Source organism: Aptenodytes forsteri, unplaced genomic scaffold, assembly GCF_000699145.1.
Source record: "Aptenodytes forsteri isolate BGI_AS27 unplaced genomic scaffold, ASM69914v1 Scaffold96, whole genome shotgun sequence".
Lineage (NCBI taxonomy): Eukaryota > Metazoa > Chordata > Aves > Sphenisciformes > Spheniscidae > Aptenodytes > Aptenodytes forsteri.
Genome location: NW_008795029.1, coordinates 7,259,951 through 7,281,829, shown reverse-complemented (window position 1 = coordinate 7,281,829; position 21,879 = coordinate 7,259,951). Strand labels below are relative to the sequence as shown.

General features: G+C 38.9%; 1 protein-coding gene across 1 annotated transcript; it reads left to right on the top strand.

Moving 5' to 3' along the window:
• The first annotated feature begins 3,500 nt into the window (after positions 1 to 3,500).
• On the top strand, positions 3,501 to 21,600 carry IL18R1 (interleukin 18 receptor 1). The gene is made up of 11 exons (XM_009276120.1): positions 3,501 to 3,549; positions 4,610 to 4,839; positions 6,061 to 6,071; positions 10,861 to 11,038; positions 12,696 to 12,849; positions 13,363 to 13,425; positions 15,722 to 15,878; positions 16,056 to 16,189; positions 17,586 to 17,747; positions 19,357 to 19,515; positions 21,200 to 21,600. Exons 1-11 carry the CDS (start codon positions 3,501 to 3,503, stop codon positions 21,598 to 21,600), a joined length of 1,698 nt encoding a protein of 565 aa, XP_009274395.1.
• Positions 21,601 to 21,879: the final 279 nt, after the last annotated feature.

Here is a 21,879-nt window from a genome sequence, read left to right as displayed (position 1 = left end):
TCGGCCCCCTACCTATCCCCCCAACCCTGCCTATCCCGCTAACCCTGCCTGTCCCCAACCCTACCTGTCCCCCCAACCCTGCCTGTCCCCCTGACCCTGCCTGTCTGCAGCCCAACCTGTCGCCCCAACCCTGCCTTCCCTGTCGCTCGTCCCCTGCCCGCCGTGCTGCACCGTGCTCTCCCGAGCTGCCTGGCTTGGGCACCTCTCTCCGACTCTCTCGCAGGCCCATGATATACTTGTTCCTTATTACAGAGATGTCATAAATAATTTAGCCCTGAAAAGGGCTTATTTCAACACACAGCCCCTAACTGGCCCTCCAAAGTCACCCTCCCTGGGCTGCCCCCGGCCCTCTTCCTCACACCTAGGTGGCTTTGGAGCAGGACAAGCTCCTTAAGTGCTATTGTAGATGGTAGCAGCAAAAGATGATGCCTAAAACATTTGTGTATCAGCCCTCAAATGCCTCATTTAGAAAAGTTAATATTCGTAATTTGCTATTGCCTTTTCATTAATGCTAGTAAAGACAATTTCTCATATCTACCTTTTCCGTTTTCCTCCCTGCAGTCAACAGTTCACAAAGTGAGAAATTCCACTCTTCCTTTTTCAGGAGGTTTTTCAGACTGAGCTGTCTATGTATTGACTCACTTACTGAGAGAGATTACTCTCTGTTTCAGTAATGAATTGGGTTCAGATGATTTATAAGTACAAGTTGTAACTCTCTGGAGTTTGGAAGACTACCTCTGCGTCTGCTTTCCACCTGGCAAGACTTGCATAGTGAGTAAACAACTTCACTTGTGTTGTTCGAAATGAAGATGGATTTTCATTTTAACCAATAAATAACAACCCTGGCAGAATGGTGATTAGACCTCGTACGGTTAAGGCAACTGTTTGCTAGATCCCTTTGTTGCCTTCATGAATCCTACGCAAATTATGGCACTGTATGGCGATACTTGAAAAAGACTTAAATTCCACAAGAAGCCATCCTTAAAAAGGTAAGATGAGTGCTTTCCTGCCTTGATCCCAAAATGTTTGTTCAAACAGTCTGACGTTCAGAAGAATCTGTTGGTTTAAAAAAAAGTAAGTCACAACCCTTTGGGACCAAATTCAGGTTTCCAAAAGCATTGATCAAAACGAGTTACTTGACCAAAATTGAGGATCACTCTGATTTATCAGCCCCCTTTCATTCCAAAATCTTCTGATGATTCTAGGAAAATGAGGAATAATTATAATGATGCTTAAATACACATAATTGTCTAGTTCATGAGGTATCATTAATGCACTTTACAGAACTTAAACCTTCAGTTTGTTTAAAGATTTTGTTGGCTTCACAATGGCACAATGATTTTTAAGAACCATTTTTTATTATCAAAATTCCATCTGTGGCTTTAAGCATGCATGAAATTTTAAAACCACACTTAAAGCTATTGTTGCTTTGGGCCTTATGGACAACTGCTTTTTTATACTTGTTTCGTTGAAACTGTCATTCCCCGCTGTTGCCTTAGCATTTTGTCCATTGAGTATTGCTATACTCCTTTATTAGGCAGAGAATCTTTGCCTTTTCTTTAAAATATCTCTCCATTTCTTTCTGAAAATTAAAAATCTTATTCTGTTCCTTGAAGAATCTCTTTATATTAGCTGAGCCCCCCCCCCCCCCCCCCGTATTTCATTGAAGAGTATGCAAACTATATGGCTCAAATGTAAATACTGTTAGCCTGGAGTAGAACAATTTCAGACAGATTGGTCAGGTTCAACAGCAATGTGAGAGTAAGATTAAGGACCTGTGTTTTGCTTGTTAACAGTAGCCACTAATCTCAAACCTGGTTATTACTAAGTAGCTTGCATTATACTGTGTTCTTTAATCCATGTTAAAAGAATGAAGGGCTGTGCTCTGCATTCATTAAAACTTCCACTTTGTGCTGATGTGATGTGCCAACAAAGAATGGGATTTAGAATTAAAAATCTGGTGATAAATGATTTTATCTTTATGTAGTGGATCATAATTTCATAGTCTGTAACAGCTGTATTTCTTCTGGGTGTGATAGGGTGAAAAATGAAAAGTAAATTCAAGAAATGAAAAAGAAAGAGGCCCTTCTTTCCTTGTAAAGTGTAGCAGTTTGAATCTCCATGTGTAGAAGGGAACTGAAACCAGGTCTGAGGATTTTACTGTATGACCCTTTAAAGTTGCTTGTTGCAGTACTCGGCATCCAACTTCTTTTAGCTGCTTTCTAAATCTGGATCTGTCTACCAGTCAGTCTGAAAAAGGGGATGTGAAACAGTTCTTTCATCTCCTTACAGTGATTTATGGGATGATGGCATACTTGTAATCAACTGGGGAGAACGATAAGAGAGGGAGGGCTGCTTCACAGTTTAATGTCATTCTGGAATATGGCTGGAAATGCAGTAACCTCCTGCCTCCGGCCGCTTTACATCATGGGACGTTTCTGACTGTAAATCTCAGGGAAGTGTCTTACAACAGTAAGTATGTGCTTTCTCAAATTGCAAGAGGTTTGGGTAATAAAACCAAAGAAACAGAATGCTAACAAGATTTCTTTTGGCAGCTCTCTCTGAAATATCTCTCTCGTGTGCGTGTGTCTCATTTGCCCATGCATGTCCAGGTCAGTGACTAAGCAAGGTTGTCTGTCTTCACTGCAGAGGTTGAACTAAGCTTATTATACACCTAATCTGTCTGTTTTGTAAGCAAAACTGAGGCACAGTCTTAGGACTGGCTCTGCCTTTGGTTGTCAGCTAACATGCTATTCTGAGGAATCTTGGAGAAGACACTCCACGCTGGTATTATTTAGTGTTTTCCATTTGCCTTTGAAAGCACAGTTGACCGCATATGAAGCAACTGAATATGAGCTGCTTCATCTTCTCCCCCTTAGTGGAAATGTTAGCACTCTCAGCTGGTGCTTATCGGTTCCATAGACAAAATTGTAAGAAAAAATTGTAGATCTCATTGTTTTCCAACAGTCTCAAAATTAGCCACCAAGGTGTCGGATCTATCAACACTGGGCTGTTCTCACTGAAGGCAAGGGAAGTTTCTACTAGCTGTTTCTGTAAGGTCCAGTCTTGCAAAGTTTATACTCTCTGTGGAGAAAAAAACACTGTGCTATCCTATGGTAGGTGTCTGCTGGCTTGGGATCTAGATTTGAGTGCTTCTATAAGATTGTCAGTTTAATCAGAAATGTGAAATACATCTAGTGAACAAGAAAATGGAGGAAAGAAACCATGCAGTGCTTTCTGAATTTAAAATAAACTTCCCAAGAAAAATCTAGATACATTACCTGATACATGAAAATAGCTGTTATGATAAAAATGTGTAACTTTCCGTTTGGAAAGCCCTTTTCAGTACCAGGCAATAGTTACACTGCTCACATGCTCAGAGGAATCTGTTTCACTGCACTCGTGATAGATTGTGAATCTGTTTTTCTTAGGCTTTCAGTACAAGCAAGAACAATTCAGTTTCATTTTTCTGGAGAAGAAGGGAGAAGTAACTCAAGAAAATGACTCTGATTATTTTTTTTTTCATGCTTATCATTGAATCTGCCACTGGTAAGTATAAATCCTCATTTCAACAGTAGAACCTCCAAAATATTTGCTGAATATGTGGCATCTTCTTGACAGTTGCTTAGAGTGGGGAAAGTTTTGTATTTTGCAGCTAAGAACAAAATCTTAAAAGTTTTGGCAATTCAGTCCAGCTCCAGACTTGGGAAATTTGGTCCAAAATACCAAAATTATGAAGTAAAAAGAGCAGAGACGCGACCTGGAGTCACCTGATGATGTTGTATGGGAGCATGGCTGTATGAAGAGCCACAGCAAGGAAGAGAATGAGTCTGCTTCTTCTTGTGCCGTTCAGAAGTGTGGTCGCAATAGTTGTTAAACAACAACAATCTCTGAGAACCTCAGGACAAATAGAGACCAAAGGCTTATTTTATTCTCGACTATTAATGCTACACCATGGTCCCTTTTCTGTATTTTTTATGACTTCTCTAAGCAAAGGTACATTTGGGAAATTTGATTGGACAAGCAGACTTTGAGACTAAATTTTATACACATAATCTCATTCCAAGGCAACTTTTCTAAAGATTTCTGAAGCTTTAAAGAAATCTACCCATGTAATGATTTAGTTTTAATTAAGAAGATAAGAAAATGCAAATGTTCATTCATAGGATCTCTGCTTTTATGGCAGTTGACCAGTTCTGAGGATTAGCCATATTTGTCAAGTCAAACCATATGTAAGGATTTCTCCTTTCCCCTTCCACTTGTGGCAGCTGCTTTACTGTAGAGTGAGGCCAGATTCTGCCGTTTGTGCCCATTTGATTCTGACACTGTTGGACCCATGTGAAAGAATCTTAGGGAAATGTCCTTTCTTTTACCCTCCTTTGCCTTCTGATTTTGCTTGGGTGAGGTAGAATAAAGACTTGGAAAACTGAGTTCTTAGGCTGAAATAAATATTGCTGGAATAAATAAATACTGCCAAACCACTCTGCTAAAGGAAAGTCACTTTATAAAAGACCAGTGGCACAGCAAATCACTTTGAAGTCAAGCTAATGTCATTTTCTGAAAGAAGTACTTGGCTTCCTAATGTATCTTTTTTTCTCTTTCTCTGAAGAGAAGCTGTGTCCTCTTCGTGCCTCCATTGATGTGCTAGAAGGGGAATATTTTTTCCTTTGTTACCCTGAGTCAATGCAAGAACATTTTCAGGAAGAAGCATACACAATAAACTGGTACAAAGAAAATGCTGGAAAGCAGCAACTGATGAAGGAAACACACAGAATCGTTTCCCAAATGAATTTTCTGGAGTTTTGGCCAGCTGAACTCAGTGACTCTGGGAATTACTCTGTCACTTACAAAGCAGTACACAAGCCGGTGGGTGAACATGGTGAACATCCTGCCTTTGCACTTGTCTGTGAAGCTAATTTCTTTGTCTTGCTTTGTATTGCTAATGGCATCCGTACAAAGGAGGTGCAGGGAACTACATTAACTGTGGTGTCATTTTCCACATCATTTCACAATAACCATCCAGGCAGACCTGTAGTATTTACAATAGCTATAGGCAGATGCAGCCTTTTAAAGGTTCTGTAAACCTTTTGATAAGGCAGGTAGCATTTCTGCTGGTTTGTGATTAATTACCTAAGCAAAATGAGTGATAGGCAACCCTTCTGTCCACTGCCAAGTAGAAGGAAACATTTGCTTGTCTTCTCCACCAGACTTGTTCTTCCTTACTGCGTTGAGTGGATCTCACACTATGAGGCCTGCCAAGTGGTCTAGTTGTATAGTAAAGTAATAAACAAAGAGTGGCATAGCTGAACTCTGGTTTCTGTGCAAACCTTTGCATGCTTGGAGCCATTCAAAGAGCAAATGAAATCACTGGATTTGATTTCTTACCACTGTAGAACATCATGAGTCAAAAGGAGAAATAAGGATGGGCCTCAATTATTTGGTGGTAATCTTCATTAGACCACCATGAAAGACTAAAGGACTAAAATGAAAGGTTTGCTGCATGGAGTTCTTATGACTAACTTGCACCAAAACTGTAATTCAGCAATTACAATTGAAGCAATAATAATTTTAAGCAGATTATTTTGCATGTAATGATTTGTGCTGTTCTCCAGGTAATATTTTTAAGGTTCTTGCCTGGTTCATAAAGGTTATGGGACTGCGGATACTGAAAAATGCTCTCCACATTTCTCCAGTAACATTGCAGACACAAGTTTGATAGTTTACAGTTTTAAGCTAGACTTCAATTGTTAACTTCCAAGTTAACTTGGAAGCTGAAAACGTCATGTTTTGTTTTCCCATGTATCATTACTATTATTGTCTTACTGATATTATTTTAAAAAGTACTGAGTCATGGTATCTGAAATGCTAAATATTATAAATGAAAAGTCTGCTCGTAGAATATTTCTTTTGGGTTTATGCGATTTCTTTTTAATTGTAGGGCACTCTTTATCCAAATAGTAGGTAAAGCTTGAGAAAAATTTTGCTCACGTTGAACCCAATCTTAAGAGAATTGTCTTTAGGGGTGATGAGTATGGTAGTTTGGCTACTTTGTTGTGCAAGGTCATGCAAAGGTGGTGTATTATTGAGTACAGGCATTTGTCTGAAGTAGCACAGGTGAAGCCAGCTGTGTGTGAAGTTTTGGTGTGTAGGGGTTAACATTAGATAATACCTGACATAAGCTTGTCTGTTGTCATGGACCTGTACTTTTCGTATCAAGTCTGAATTTGGCTTTAAATTTTGGCTTTATTGATGGCCACGATCAGTCATCTGTACGGCACTTCACTAAATACGGTGCTAAAAAGCTATCAAATCTAACAACTCACTCTACTGCCAGCACCTAACCAATGGTATAAAATGCATGCTCTGACTTATTTTGGCATGGGAAGGATAGGCGGAGCGCATACCTGAATCGCCAGGCTACTGAAGGAGGCTGTCATAAGGAGTCTAAAATAAAGGACAAAAGAGAGGAAAGTGGTGATAGCCCCAGCCTTAATTCACGATCCTTGCGGTTTTGTGATTATTTTAAGGACTTGGAGTAATGACAGTAAATCCACACTAAATTACAAGAACTCTGTAAAATGAATATGAAAAAAATGTAAACTTCAAAACTGAGGGAAACAGCCTTACGTATAGAAGAAGGAGACGGCAGGAAAAGACCTTAAGTAAAACTATTAGAATGAAGTTTGTTAAAATAAGTATTTGTTGGAAAACACAAAAATGTCTGAGTTCTTTGTGAAATGTCTTGGTTTGCTGATCTGCTTAAGCAAGAAACTCAGAAGAAAGGTTTTGATTACATCAAAACATTCATTTGGAATTAAGAGTTTTGATTTTCTGCTTTTTCGTTTCATTTTCCAGGATTATATTATGCTATTACATTTTAAAACTCAGTTTTGAAAGAAAGCATTTTTATTTTTTGGGAAAAAAAAGTTTCTTAATTAAACGAATATCTTTTGACCCCTCTGAAACAACTTTTTTTTTTTCTTCCTTCCAAAATTTCTTTCTGTTAGGCCCATACAGATACTCATTTTTCTGTTACGATCAGGATGAAGGCACATGCCAGAATCTTGCAATCCTCATGCAGGAACTCTTCACAGGTCTCACCACTGGAACAATAGGCATAAGGGGATATTTTTTCATGGGATTTTAATGGGATCTTGGGCTTAGTTTATATGACGGTTCTCACTATCGGCAAGCATATTAAAGCAGTTACATTTCAGCAAATACAGAAGATTATTTGCAGAAACAGTTTTCTGCAGAAACAGAGGACTTTTAGTAGTCTCTATTGGTAGGGAAAAATTGTGGGCTTATTGTGGACTACTGAAGTGGTTTAAGATTTAATAAGAATGACAATTAGAATGGAATTATTTTCATTTCAGAGCATCTAAAATAGGTTAAAGTTTTGGTTTTGAAAGCAGACATTCTAAGTATATTTTTATTTATCTTTTTTATTTTCAACTATTTAATTTAGAGATAAGTATTTAAGCTATATGGGAAATGATTTTTATATGATTTTATATGGGAAATACTTATAACTGTTTAGGCAGTTTTAGTGAACAAAATGACACAATTAAATATACTGCAGATTTTCGAGAAAAGTAAGACAACACACATTGACAAATTTTGCAAACTAATTAAACTTAGGGATTTTTTTCCTGATATGTTACAACTGACAATATGCAAGAAGCGAGAGGTGAAAATGACGTAACAATGTATTTATGGTGCATTATCCACTTATTTTTGACTTAAGGAAGAATCGGAAGTTTTCCAGTTAAAGCAGGTGTCCTGCTGAGACATAGCATAGATAGCTAAAGTGTGTGTATGTGTGTGTTGATGTGTTCACGTGTGTTTGTTAGTATAGCAGACTTAGGATATAAATTCAGGAATTAATAGGCATCACCTGTAAGCCTGAGTGTGTCCATCTTCAGCAACATTTCTTGAAAATAAAGGATTTTGTATGCACTTGTAGTGGGAGGGGTAAGCAGAAAAACTGTGTCACACATCTTTGGCAGGATTTCTAATTTGTATGGTTTTTCATAGCCTATATCCTGTGGTTATCAAAGAAAAAATCAGAATACAGAAAAGCAGGTCATCTGGTTGCTCTGTGCTGGTGACCTTGAAACTGAGGGAACTTACCAGTTCCTGAAAAAACTGAAAGTACAGAGATCCATGATAAACACATGATACATTTTAAGATCCTAATACTGCTCACTTTTTCGATGTGTTTAGAACAGTTGAAAGCAGTGAGAACACGCACATTTAGAGTTAATATTGTAGTTTGGAAGGCAGAGTGACAGTTTCTTGCAGTAGATTGAAATATTGAGATAACACTGGCTTGTTGCAGTGAAATAGCTAAGGGATGACTTAGAGTTGGCTATGTATCCAGTAAACTTAGTTCATATTCTCTAAGGGCTTTCACTTCCCTGTATCCTCTCCCGAGTCAAGCTAGTTTTTGTTGTTCCTTCTTGGTGGGTTTGGTGGGGGGAGTTGAAAGGCTGTTAAGCCAGAAATGGTTTTGTTCCCCACAGATTATCACTAAAGAATGTCAGCAAGTGAAAACCAGGATAGAAATATAACAGCTCAGACACTAGCAGTTTAAACAATACAACTTAATGCATTTTTTTTGTTGAATATCATGTATATGGCAGACAACTGTAAATTACGTACGCCAAATTCATCTTAGTTTGCATAGGTATGGTTTTGTCACCTTGCAGGGAGCTGCTCCCTGCCAGATTTTGGCTCATCAGGTAGAATTTATTGATCCACTTCAGGCAAAATCCTCATATTTGTTGAAGTGATTTCACCAAATATGATCCCAGAAGAAAGCCTCTGTGGAGTGACAGTGCTGAGAAGAACCTGTGGCTTTATTGATCCTTTTCTTCCATCTGCTGAATCTAGATAGTAAAATTATATGTATTTTGTGGCTAGATCCGTAATTGCCTCTCCAGCAGTATTCAGATATTCAGTGTGATGCCTAAAGAAACACACAGACTTGGTGGAATTAATTGGAACTAATGTTTATGTCTACGCCTAAACTTATCTTAGATACCTTTACTGTCAGGGAGAGAGAGGGGCCTTTCTGGGGCACAGATTATCTTGTCCTAAACCAAACATACAAAATAGGTCATGTAAACTGCACTCTGAAAGGGTGACTGTTGACTGTGGTCCCACTGCTGACTGTGATTTAAATGAGTAAATGTGATGTTGAAGAATAGGTGAGAAGGACTCCACCCACCGTAAATACCCATGAGAGTACATCTCTGATGGAAAAGTTTTGATAAGGTTTTTCCTGTTTATGACACCATAGTTAAATGGTTGAGAAACCAAACCACTATGTTTTGATTTAGATAGTCAATTGCAATTATGAGTAATGAATATCTCAAGTGAGTAAGGAGAACAAGGAGAACCTGTGTAGGCTGAAAAGGGGCTATAATGCCAAGAGGGTGAGCAAAATACATAGATACTTCTGTTTGGGGAGCTTAAAAAGGGAGAAGAAAACAAACCAAAACTTGGTCTAAATTCATCATATAAATGGTGTCCTAATAGTTCTTCTGAATCTCCTAACAGTAAAAGACATGTCAGTCAAGAATGTGTTTAAGCTGGTAACACTCGTCAGGCTTCCTTCTCCGTTTCAACTGCTTCGTCCCCTTAGCCCTTCTCATCAAAATGATTCTTGACTAGTTTCAGTTCTCCTGGGAACGATTCCTTTTTCTTTTCTTGGAGACAGAAAGATTCAAACATATTTATGAAGATATGACTGACACTGGAGGGAAGTGCTCTGTGATTGCTGCTTTTGCTTTGTCAGACCCTACTTGTTCAGTAAAAAATAGGAGCTTTATGCACTAATTGCGAAATCTCACCCATTAATTTACAGCAGTGTACAACTTCCTCTTAAGCCCTACTTTGCGCAAGTTAGGCCAACTTTGCCAAACTTAAGCCAAAAGTCCTCCAGCTTCTTTTCCCTTGGTAGTCATGTATTTGGACATATCCAGCAATGAAATAACTCACAGCTATAATCTGATTCTTTAGAGGAATATGTGGATAGAACATAGTAGATATCTGAATGACAATGGTCAGCTCCTAGATACTCAAAAGAGGCATTTTTGGAGCATATGCACCTGATCTTTTATAGATACTGCATGGGACGTGATGACTCTGCTTTAGAAGTGGTAGTTCCTGGCTCTTCCAGTCAACCTGGTGTGGCCAGCTACTGTAGATCTCTGATCAGTGCAGACTGAAAGACAAAGAGATGAATCCTTTCCAAAATGCCTTGTTTTGCAGACACGCTTGAATCCATAAGTGATTCTGTAATTCATTAGACTTGTGTAGTTTAGAAATATTTCCAAAATATCGGTGACTGACTGCACAGTATCAAACAATGAATAACGTTGCTTTATGAACAACAGCAGTTCCCCATCTTATTTTTGACATATTTTACAAATATGTTTTTCAGTTACTGCTTTAGACCTTAGCAATGCATAGATTAAACCTGCAAAATCACTAGCTGATTCAAGGTTCTAAAACTCTTTTATGCTCACTTGTAACTATACATGATGCCACAGATTGCTGCATTCTTGTTCTGGTCGATATAGCATATATTGTCATATTTCATAGCTATAATTGTATTGTCAAATGTTTTCTGATAGGTGATATAGTTTAGATAATCTCTTTTGTTATGGGAAATAACACATATTTTGGGGTGGAAAAGTAATAAAGGGGAATATAAATAATTAGGTCACTGTAGATGTACTTTTTACCTAACAGATGTATTAGAGAATTTATTTGTATTTTGTTGTGTAACTCACTAAGCTACATTCCTTTAAAAAGCTCCTAAAACTGATTTTACTAATTTTTTTTTCATAGCAATGGAAAACAAAATTTCACAATTCAAAAGTGGACCTTGAATGTACTTGAAAGAAATAAAAGCAGCTGTTTCAACAAAAATCATTTAACTACAGAAATTAAAAATGCTGGAACTGGTCATTCACTGAAATGCAGTGATTTGTCTGTCAATGAAAATGACAGCATAACATGGTACAAGGTAATTATTGAAACAGTGTCACTCAAATCATTGGCTATAGAAACAAAATATCTGATTGCAGGAAAAATTAATTACAAACAAATTTTTAGAAGCATCTGCAAACCTTGTAAAGCTTTAATTTCCCAGGTTATTAGGGAAAGAAAACCTTTAGACAGATACACAAGAGAAAGTTTTTCTCTGCTCTCAGATTTGTTCGAAAAATGTACCTGTAATCAGAAATTATTAATAAACTGGTAGTTTGGAATGGTAAAAGCTCTGATGCGCACGTCTGTTTGCTGGTTTAGCCAGCTGCTACTTTGTTGATATGGATTATTACCTTGACACTAAATGAGGTGCCAAGATATTTGTTTTACAGTTGGCATGTGCTTGTAAAGTAATTGCAAACTTTTCAATTTTGCTGCTTCTGAACACTTTTTACAAAATGTGTAACAGGTCCAGTTCTGTTCATTTTAGGCAAATCATTGGTCTTCTCTCTACCAGCTTTGTCAGAGCATAGATGATAGTTGTGTGAGCACCTGTAAGTGTTGGGTGTTGTGCTCAACTGTTGGGTGAAGCACCCTGAGTAGGTTTCTTCCACCCTGTCCCAATGCATCGCCTTGACTAGTGCTCCTTATTCCTCTCAGGTGTCCTGGTTGGAGTAACAGACCCTGTTCACTCCGTGTTGAATCAGTTTCAGGAAAGGATTTTGACAGCTTAAGTATGGGCATCTGGATTCTGCCTGGCAGAATGAGCCACAGCCCTGCTTCCTTGTCCTTCAGGGCCTGGGCGGATAGGACCATTGACGGATAGGGTCATAGGTGGGTATGTTCTCCTCAGTAAAGGACCATACCCCAGACTGACCTCTGTCATGGCTAAGCTGAGTATACCGATGCCTAATATTTTAATGCCTAATACTGTGTGAGACAGATGAAGCAGCCATCCTTGCGCCTAAATATCCTTTGGTGCTTGATTGGGTGAAAATTTTCAAAGCCTTCCTATCACATCCTAAGCTGAGATAGATAAAACAGGGATGGTCACACATGCCTTTTGTGTAAGAGCCTGGTAGTAAGCATAGGCATCCAGGAAATATCCATTCCCTGGACAATTTCCAGCAGTGATCATTTCCCTTCTTGATCTAAGGTAATTCAGATATTCAAATATTGCTGCGTTTTCACAGGACATTTCACTCAGCATGTGCTATGAATTAAAAAAACCCCAACAAACCAGAGTTTGTTTTGGGGGATAGGGGGTAAACAAACGTGAGTCCAACTCTTGTCGCCCACTGAGATGGTCACTTTCCCTATTGTTGAGGCATTTTGCTTTAACCTGAAAGCTCCTCATAAGTCTAGACAGCTTTTAGCCACAAGCAGGTGACACCTACAGACCCAAGCCATCATTTTGAAAAAAATAGATGAGTGCATTTAAATTCCCGATACAATATTTTTATACTCAGACGCTTACTTGGAATTGCAGTGCTCTGACCTTCTAATGGGTTAAATGTTGCATTTAAGTGACCGTGACTGAAAATTGCACCCCCACCTCTTTTGGGCCAGATAAACATGATTGAGATAGTGAAAGAGTGATGGTGACACTTCATTTCAAAAATCATTTTTAACTTCTTTAAGATTTTGAATGTATGTTTGCTACAGAATAGTATTTTCTGTCTTCATTGATGAAGGACTGTAAGAACTATGAAAATGAAACAGAGCGGGAACTGGATTTTAAAACCTTAACAGTACAGCACGCTGGGATATATACCTGTAAAATTTTAATCAGTCATGAAGGAAAGATATACCACAGCACAAACACAATTAAGCTGATAGTAGAAGAAGGTAAGAAAGCTTTCTGAAATTTTGAAGCATGCTTTTTTGTTCTCCTTACTATGGAGATTTTTAATTACAGCTCTCATTTGATAAATGTATACAAGGGTGATCAAATCTCGTAATCTGAACTATTTTGCAATAATTTCAAAAATAAAAAAGCAGCAGCAGAAGTTTATATGACATATTACCAATTTTGGAAAATTTATTTAGTATGTTTTCCCTGCAGTTTTATTTTTTTCAAAATTAGCTGCTGTAAGTAAGTCATGCAAACTTACTAGGAGTTTTGGGGAAGAGCCTTTCCAACCGTTGTAAATCGTGCACTGTATATGTATGCATGTGGACAAAATTCAACAGGACATACTGTGTTTTAAACTACTCAGTAATGCCAGAGTCCAGATATTGTTCTTTGAATTAAATGGAATCTATGTGATTAGTTTTAGAAATAAAGCAAATGTGTAATTTTTACTGTGGTAGAATGTAAGTAAGCTATTACTTCAATAGCAGTACTTCTTTCTATTTCAGATACACCAGAGGCTGTAACTTTGGAGATAGTTGGACGCGATGAAGAAATTGAAACAGAAATAGGTATTAAATTAGTACAAGAGTCTTTGTGGTAGCTACTGCATATATCTGCCATGGTTGATGGTCTGGTTAAGTATAATCAAACTAAGAATTGTCTGTGCACCCTCCTGGATGTGATCCATCTTCTCATCTGGTTATGTTTTGCCTAGTGTATTCCATGATTGATATACAAGTACACTAAATTTACCCTTTACAGAGGCAGAAGCCGAGGCTGCTGCTATGACCAGCAAGGGAAAGTGGTGGTGATGATAAACCAGCTCTCCATGGCTTTATTTTGTAGATAGCAAACCCCACGGAGTGATGTGTGAAAGATGTCGGTTTGTTCAGCGAACAGCAATAATGAGTAATCCCCTTAATACCTGATGCAGTTGAGGATGTTATTCTGCAGGGAAGTGAGAAGTGTGAGGGCTGACAGTCTTGGCTGTGTGAGCATGCGGATCTGTCACTGCTGAAAAAAATTGGGTATATTGTCAAAAGCCAAACCCTTGACTGTGCTTCTAGCTGGGAGTAGGTTAGATAACACGGTCTGCAGTCTTCATATGGTGTTGGACAGGATCCAGGATTTTGTGATTGAGGCTGTAATTAATTTTTAAAAACAGAATTTTACCTGTCTTTTTCCTTTCCTGTGCCTGAGGGCTTCTCCCGTCTGGTTACCCAGTCCTTCCTTTCCAAGTCTGAAAAATCATATTTACCCCTTCTGTTGCTCATATGTGTATCTTATTTGCTCAGCCAGAACCTCAGATGCTAATTTTCCTTCCTTCCTACAAATACCAGTTGGTAGGTCCTTTTTTCAATAGTAGTACCCCAATCCTATGATGCCTCATGTCTGCCAACCTCCCAGTACACCCCTCCTGCACAGTTCTTCCCCCTTACTATGCTTGTCCCAACCCTTAAAAGGTAGCAGGGTTCAGCGTTAAATGATTATGAATCATCTGTCTTCCATCTCTTACCTGCCTTGGTAAGATCATTTGATAAGGTCATTGAACTACCTGGTGAGTGATGAGACAGATGGCATGGTGGAGAGCGAAGGGAATTTTGGATGGCCTTTCAAACCTGTCATTGCTTAGATGATGTTCTGTAATATTTCCCCCAAAATAGCTGTTGTGTATGGTGAAATGGTAGAGTTGCAAGGTAGATGATTCTAGAAGTTTAGGTCTGTGTTTCAATCTGTGCAACTGTCATTTGGATTTCTAAGGTCTGAATCAAAGATGGGCAGATTTTCAGCTGGATCCTGCTTTAAAGGTTCTTAAGCAGTTCCACTGGAAGCATCCACTCGGATAAATCTCGAGAAGGCAGCTTATAATGTGTACCCTTAGAGAATTCCTGGGCAGGCCTCGCTTACTGAAAAGCATTTGTGCATGATGGCCTGAACAAGAACTAATATGCGGCTTTTGTGGCTTAATAAAGGGCATTGTGGATGTGTTCCCTGGAAATGATGCTGGTATAGCCTAGAAATGGTGTTGTAAAGTTGCAGATACCCTCAGGTCAAGCTTCCCATGACAATGTTTAAAATAAAATGCCTTGCAACTCATCAAATCTCACACTGCAGAGCTGCAGCCTTCTGCCTTTATTTTCCGAAGTGTACAGTTGTCTTTTTACTTTTGCTCTTTCTTATAATTAACCAGACTCTAAGGGGTGGTTCCTGTCACTTCCAGTTAGTGCTCTGAAAAGGTACAAAGTAGCTGACTGGCTAAGTGACTTATTCACACTTTCAGGATTACGCTGATTTCCAGGTGTGGAGCTGGGATGAGAATTTCTTCTGTGAGGGGCTCTAACAGGTTTTGTTTTTTCTTTGAGTAATAGTGTATACTTTAGCTATTATAATCAATTGGTTGTAATTCCCCTTGCCAGTTACTTACTTTTACCTGGCCCTGGGGCACTGGTGATAGTGTGATAGAGCTCTCCTGTTCTCTGCCTGCAGCACACAGTTTAGTTCGTAGAATCATAGAATATCTCGAGTTGGAAGGGAGCCATAAGGATCATCGAGTCCAACTCCCTTTTGTTCTCTAAAGCCTGAAATGCTCTGGCCTATTTAAACTCTTCTGGCTGTGACAGAGTTTATCTGAGAGAAAGCAGTGGATGACTGTCACTCTGCAACAGGGTGCGAGAGAGCCCTGTGCATGGTTGCTGAAGCCACCACCAGTGCAGGTGGAACACGTATGAAACATCGTGCAGGGGCTACGAAGTCCAGAAAGGAGCACAGCTTGTGGGATACGTTGCCTGGAAAGCTGACATTTTACTGCACTGTGAACATGAATGCTACTTCTGACTAGATCTTCTCATGTTATGCTTTGTTTAGGTAAAGAAGAGACACTCAATTGCACAGGTTTCTTGGGTTATTATATGCGAGAAGATGCCAGCATCTACTGGTTAATTAATCAAACGTTTCCAAAAAAATGCTCAGGTATCCCCGAGAATGAACCTTCAATATGTGAAGAAGAGTTCAAAAACTTACAGTAGGTTTCCTGAAAATACTGCACTTCTGTTTGTATGTGATAATGTCCTGCACTTTGTGGACTGCAAATTCAGTAAAATGTCTGAGGTTATTTTAGAACTTTTTTCTCAAAATCTGCCTCTCAGCTGGTTGTAGGTTTCTGTACAGATAGTGTTGCTAACACCATTCCTTGTTGCAGGTTGGGAAACAAGTTCTATGTCACAAGGCTACTACGGATTAGAAAAGTAACAGATGAGGACATGCATCATAATTTCACCTGCATGTTGCAAGCTGATGAAAGAACACAGATAAAAATAATGAAATTGAAGAAAGGTACGGTATAATCTATGAATCATACTCATACATAATCACTAATCGTGCCAGCCTTCTCAATCCTGTGGGCAGGGTACTGATTTCAGAACATCTCTCCAGATATGTCTGTGTGCTTATGAAGGCCCTGGTCCATCTAGTGCTGGACCCAACAACCCCTGGGTGATTCCTCTTGCTCTGAGACAGGGGCAGCAGGGGTTGCTGCTACGTCTGCTAGAGCAGCTGTGTGAGGGATCCATAGTTCAACCGCTGCTGCTGTGGACACAGCTGGAGAGGCTGAGCTATGCTCTGGCTGACAGATCCCTGGGAGGCACTTTGTTAGATCCCATGATGGAGCGTTCCCTGTGCTCTCCTACTCATCAGATTGGTGGGATCACGGGGGTTAACTACCCAAAGCTTGGTGCAGCCCAGAGTCTGCTGTTTGGATCACTTTATTTATTAAGCAGCTCTTTCTAAAATTAAAATCTGAGGGTTTGGTTGGGTTTTGTGGGTTTTTGTTGTTGTTGTTGTTTTTTTCCTGGAAAGGTCAGTCTTTTATATAATGCCTGAAACGTTCTGATCGACCGTTTCTCTCTTGTCAGGGACTCTATCCTTCTAGCTATGGAAAGCTGACCTCTACCATATAGTAGTACTTCACATTTATAGTCCAGACAGCCTGGAGATTCATGGCAAAAGGGCATTCCCTTCTTGTTTTCCATCTCTCTCAGACCTTTCCAAGCTTTACTGGAAGGAAGTATGTGAAAATAGACTAGTCAAAAGATGATGCATATAATAAAGCAGATGAGATACAGACTACAATGAGCGTGACTTGACATTGCCTTCATAAAGACTTCACAAAGATTTAAGGGTTAAAAATCTGTATTTGGAACAAAAAAGACAAAGATAACAGAATAATAATTAAGGGGAAAAAAAAAAGCCTGAAAGAGACTGGAGACAGAAGGAAAAAAAAAGATCTTGGCCAAAGAGATTAAAGGGGACATTAAGGACTGTTATGGATGGACTGAGAGAGGGGTGAAAGGTAGAGAATAACAGGAAATAATAAAGAACCTGAAGAAAACTCATCGTAAAAGTGGGTGACCACCAGTTTGGGATGCTGTACATCTCTGAGGATCTGTAGTGTCAGTCTTGATCCCACATACAGTTCATTTATGTGTGTGGAGGGTGTGTGAATGCGTGCAAGATTGTTTTTCCAGTTTTTAGAGTAATCCATGTTCTGTAGTTCTTCTCCATCTTGGGACAAATGGCATGCATATGTGCTTGAAGTATTAGCAGGAAAGGATTCACATCAACATTGTGATTTTTTGGGGTGATTTTAAGATACCATCGGTATTGAATACAGTAGTCTTATCTTATAATACTCTTTGTTAAGGCTATAATTTCCTGGGTTTCTGTTTTACAGGGAACACCCGAGATCTGCCTGTGCGCATATTTACAACTGGAATGGTCCTTGCTGTCCTGTTTCCATGCATTGCTGTAGCTGTGGTGTTTGTCTGTGTGATGTTCAGAGTCGACTTAGTTCTATTTTACAGGAACGTATGCAGAAGAGACGACACTGCTGGAGGTATGACTTGGCTAAGGCTGACATTGAAATAAGTGTATTGATTAAAAAATAGTTTCTGGTAGGTTCTATAAAACAATCATCTTTGAGGAAGAGACAAAATAAATCCAGGCAGGAGTTTTGTGAGTAGAAACAGCAAAGAATATGTAAAAAAGAACTTGATGGTCAGGTGCTAAAGTGAGTTTGTTATACACCTAGGGCAGCAACAGCAGATAAATACAGTGAAGCAGCTACCTCTGGAGCAGGTAGTGGAAGGGACAAGGTTAGATGCTGTTCAGATGTGGTCTGTTCTGCCATATTCTTCATCACAAAAGTTGGTGAAGGTGGAGAAGTTTATAATTATCTATCTGTAAAGAGGATGAGCACTCTGGAGTTGTCAGACAAACAGACTGACAGAAATTTGTTTTCACCTCACTGATGCCCTTCAGTGAGGTGAAGGTTAAAATGCTTCCTTGACTGTAGAGGCCATTGCAATGTTTATAGGTTTGTCACTAAATGCACTTAAGGAGAGCAGGAGAGCACACTGCCAGTATCTTACCAGGCAGCATCGCTGTGACCTTGTCTTAAGGAGCAAGCCTGATAGTTATGCAATTCTGGGTATAATTTTTCTGAAAATTGTGGTGAAAAAACTTGCTGTATATATGCACCTGATTTTCTTAGCCCTCCTTAGTCTCTAAATCAGCTTGAATAAAGCTTGAATAAACTGCAGTGGTTGGAGATTTCTCAGTAATGGGTGGATGTCATTTATGCCTGCCAGTGTTATATATCTATCTGTTGATGTTAGCTATCACTGCGTACACTGGCTTACAGGGAGGATCTCCGAGAACCTGGACTAGGCCACCCTGGAGGAACTGATTGTCTGATACTAGGCAATGGATTTCCTACTCCTAGAGCTCTTGCACGTGTAGGGTTTCATGGGTTTTAGTTTGTGCTCTCTCTTATGAATTACACGTAGTAAAGTATCCGGAAAGGGAAGCAAAGAAGTACAGTTTAAGATGCAAAGCTATGTGCACCGCTGTATCAATCCAGCTAGTTGTTCTGTGGCAAGGTGCAATTAGATATCGCTCAGTGTCGTAGACCTGGCCTCTGAATTGGTCTTGCATTTTGTGTTTGTAAATTACTGCCCAAAGCATGACCAGACATGGTATACTCTTAAAATAATAAATTGGTTTATTCTCTTTGCCAGTACCCATTCTACAGAACTACTTGATAGTCTTAGACAAAGAGTAAAATAAATGTGGAAATCTGCAGTATCTCTTAAATAGCGTTCTTATCAGGTTACAGACACATTTTTTGCTTCCCTTCATTTTCTTGATCATCACAGATGTGACATTAACAGATTAAATTAATCTGATTTTTTTTAAAAAACACCTTAATGTAAAAGGATATGTTATTTTCAAATATTACCCAAATGCAATCAGAATCTTTTGTATCAAATTTAAATTCATTCAGGATTTTTTTTGTTTGAAGGCTGTTCAGGGTATCAAAAGAAAGAGCAGGAGTTTCTAGATGCTTTGCTACTGAGACAATAACTTTGAAGACCAGAATGGTGGATCAGATACTGTATTTCTAATGGTTGCTAACAAGATAACAATTGGTGATTTCTTTCCAGATGGGAAAGAATATGATGCATTTGTGTCTTACCTGAAAGACTGCGTTTCTCCTACTGAAGAAGAGAGAGAATTTGCTTTGAAGATATTACCCATGGTATTAGAAGAAAACTTTGGGTACAAGTTATGTATATTTGAAAGGGATGTATCCCCTGGAGGAGGTAAGTGTATTGAATGTTCTTGTCATTAAATAGGCACATCATTTTCACACAAAGATTAAGTCTGTAATTAGAAGGAATTCTGTCAAATGTGTTGTGCATTGAAATGCTACATTTTTCATTTAATCTAGATTATGTGCATGCAAAGTTCGCATGCACACATTTTACGTATTTTATACATATATTTATGAATTCATATACACCTACACACATACACACACACACATCTTTAATTACACAGAACCAAGATGAACAGATGAAAAAGCTAGCACGGGGAAAGTTAAGGTGAGAACACAGATGTCAGATGTTTCACAGTAATAGTGCTCTTGCTCTGCTTTTGCTGAGAGCAGGCGCCTGTGAATGAACTCACCTTTACTGCACAGAGCAGCTGGTGTCTCTGGTACTAGTTATTCTCAGGTAACTCGTGTGTTTGCTGTATCTTCAGTGTGGTGGTTGAAACCATTTTGTGAATGTAATGGATGCCGTAACAAAATAGAGATGAGAACACGGAATTTTGTTTCTCTAAATGGCCTATGGATAGGTGGCTTTTTGCAGATGCTTGGAAAAAAGATACTGGGGGATTTCATTTAGTCCAAAGATCTAGTTGATGATAAGATTTCGTTGTTAAAAACACAGAACAATAAGGTCAGTTAGCCTTCTTCACAAAGCAGGATCTTCTCTCCTTGTATCCATTCCTGACATTTTTCTAACCTGAGAGGTGCCACAACTCTCCCAAGCCATTTTTTTTCCAGTTATTCTCTCTCCTTAAGTTTTAAAAAAAGTCTTTCAGAAGTGTTCAATCTGATTCTTTCAATAGTTTTAGCTTATTTCCTTGCAATAGTTTTAGCTTATTTCCTTTTCTCTGGTCTGATCCATTGTGAATATGGAAAACAGAGCATTTCCTTCTATTTACAGGAGCCTTTGGTGTGTTGAAATACCCTTGTCAGCCTCCTTCTCCTCTCAGTTTTCTCTTCTTCAGGTTACTCCTGCAGTTTGCTTTGTCTTTCTCTACAGTGCATGTTTTCTAGATCTCTGGTTTCTGTAGACATCATTGTCCCATGGTGCTGAAGCAAGCACAGGAAGTTGTGCATGAGAATTCAATTTGGTGCATGGGTGTTTGAAGGGTATCACCATTTGATTTCATTCATCACTTGTCATGAAAAAAGTCATGGATCTAAAACACAGTTGGAACTCATTCTGTCATCACATTGCTAGTCTTCTCAACCTCGTATTACTGGCAATAGGTTTGGATATTCGGTGATGTAAAGGAAGGAGTAACCTGAGAGTTAACGAAATATTTGGAGAAAGGTTGCTGTTGGTGACTTTCTGTGGAATCACTCCACTGGTATCTATTATGAAAGAGCAAAGAGATGTCTGGTTGGAGGAAAAATAAATTTTGCTGTCACCTTCTATCCGTGTGACTACTGACAAACAGCTGTCTAGGGTATCTGGAGATTGTATGTAGGTTTTGTCTGCTCCGGAGAACGAGCTTTGGCCACACCTGAGCTCATTTTCGCAGACTCTTAATCTGTAATGCATATTAATTTCTTCTTAGGGACAGGATGCTTACATGCCGTCACTTTATAAGGGGAACATTTTTGGTACATGTGCAATTGTTAAAGGATAAGTCGATTCAGTGCCTATCCTTTCAATTTAGTTTAATAACACATTTATTTTTAATTTGCAGCGGTTGTTGATGATATCCATTCATTCATTGACAAAAGTCGAAGATTAATCATTATACTGAGCCAGAACTACGTTTCTGACAGAGCCATATACGAACTTGAGAGTGGACTGCATAAAGCCTTAGTTGAAAGGAAAACTAAGATCATATTAATTGAATATATGCCTATAAGTGACTACAATTTCTTGCCAGAATCACTGTCTCTTTTACCATCAAAGACAGTTGTGAAGTGGAAAAAGGATAAATCTCTTCCCTTGAATTCCAGATTTTGGAAGAACCTTCGGTACCTGATGCCAGCGAAACCTACCAAAATAAACACCAAAGGGCACTATAATAATCTTGACCTAGGCTCAAAAGGGGCTCAACCACGGACTGAGGGCTGTGACTTTAATGCAGTTGTATAACAATTCTGGAGACAGAAGATTCTGCAGAAAATTGCAGATTTTGCTAACTACTAGAAAACACAAACTGCGCACTTACTTTGGGAAGATAGTGTTCATAAGAGGCCAAGTCTGAGATCTGAGAAGAATGTAGAAATTGTTACAGTGGCTAGGATGATGTTAACCCCAATGCTAAATATTATCCCAGAGTTTCCTCAGCGATCTGCACAAGGAGCAGAAATTTGATTCTGCTTAGGACTTACCACATGGCATGAAGCACAATGCAAAACATTTTGATTTCAC

Excerpts from the sequence above, each read along its gene's own strand:
- IL18R1 (XM_009276120.1), top strand. The coding sequence starts at position 3,501 with ATGACTCTGATTATTTTTTTTTTCATGCTTATCATTGAATCTGCCACT. Across the intron at positions 3,550-4,609 it reads TATCATTGAATCTGCCACTG|AGAAGCTGTGTCCTCTTCGT; the intron begins GTAAGTATAAAT and ends CTTTCTCTGAAG. Across the intron at positions 15,879-16,055 it reads GAAGAGTTCAAAAACTTACA|GTTGGGAAACAAGTTCTATG; the intron begins GTAGGTTTCCTG and ends TCCTTGTTGCAG.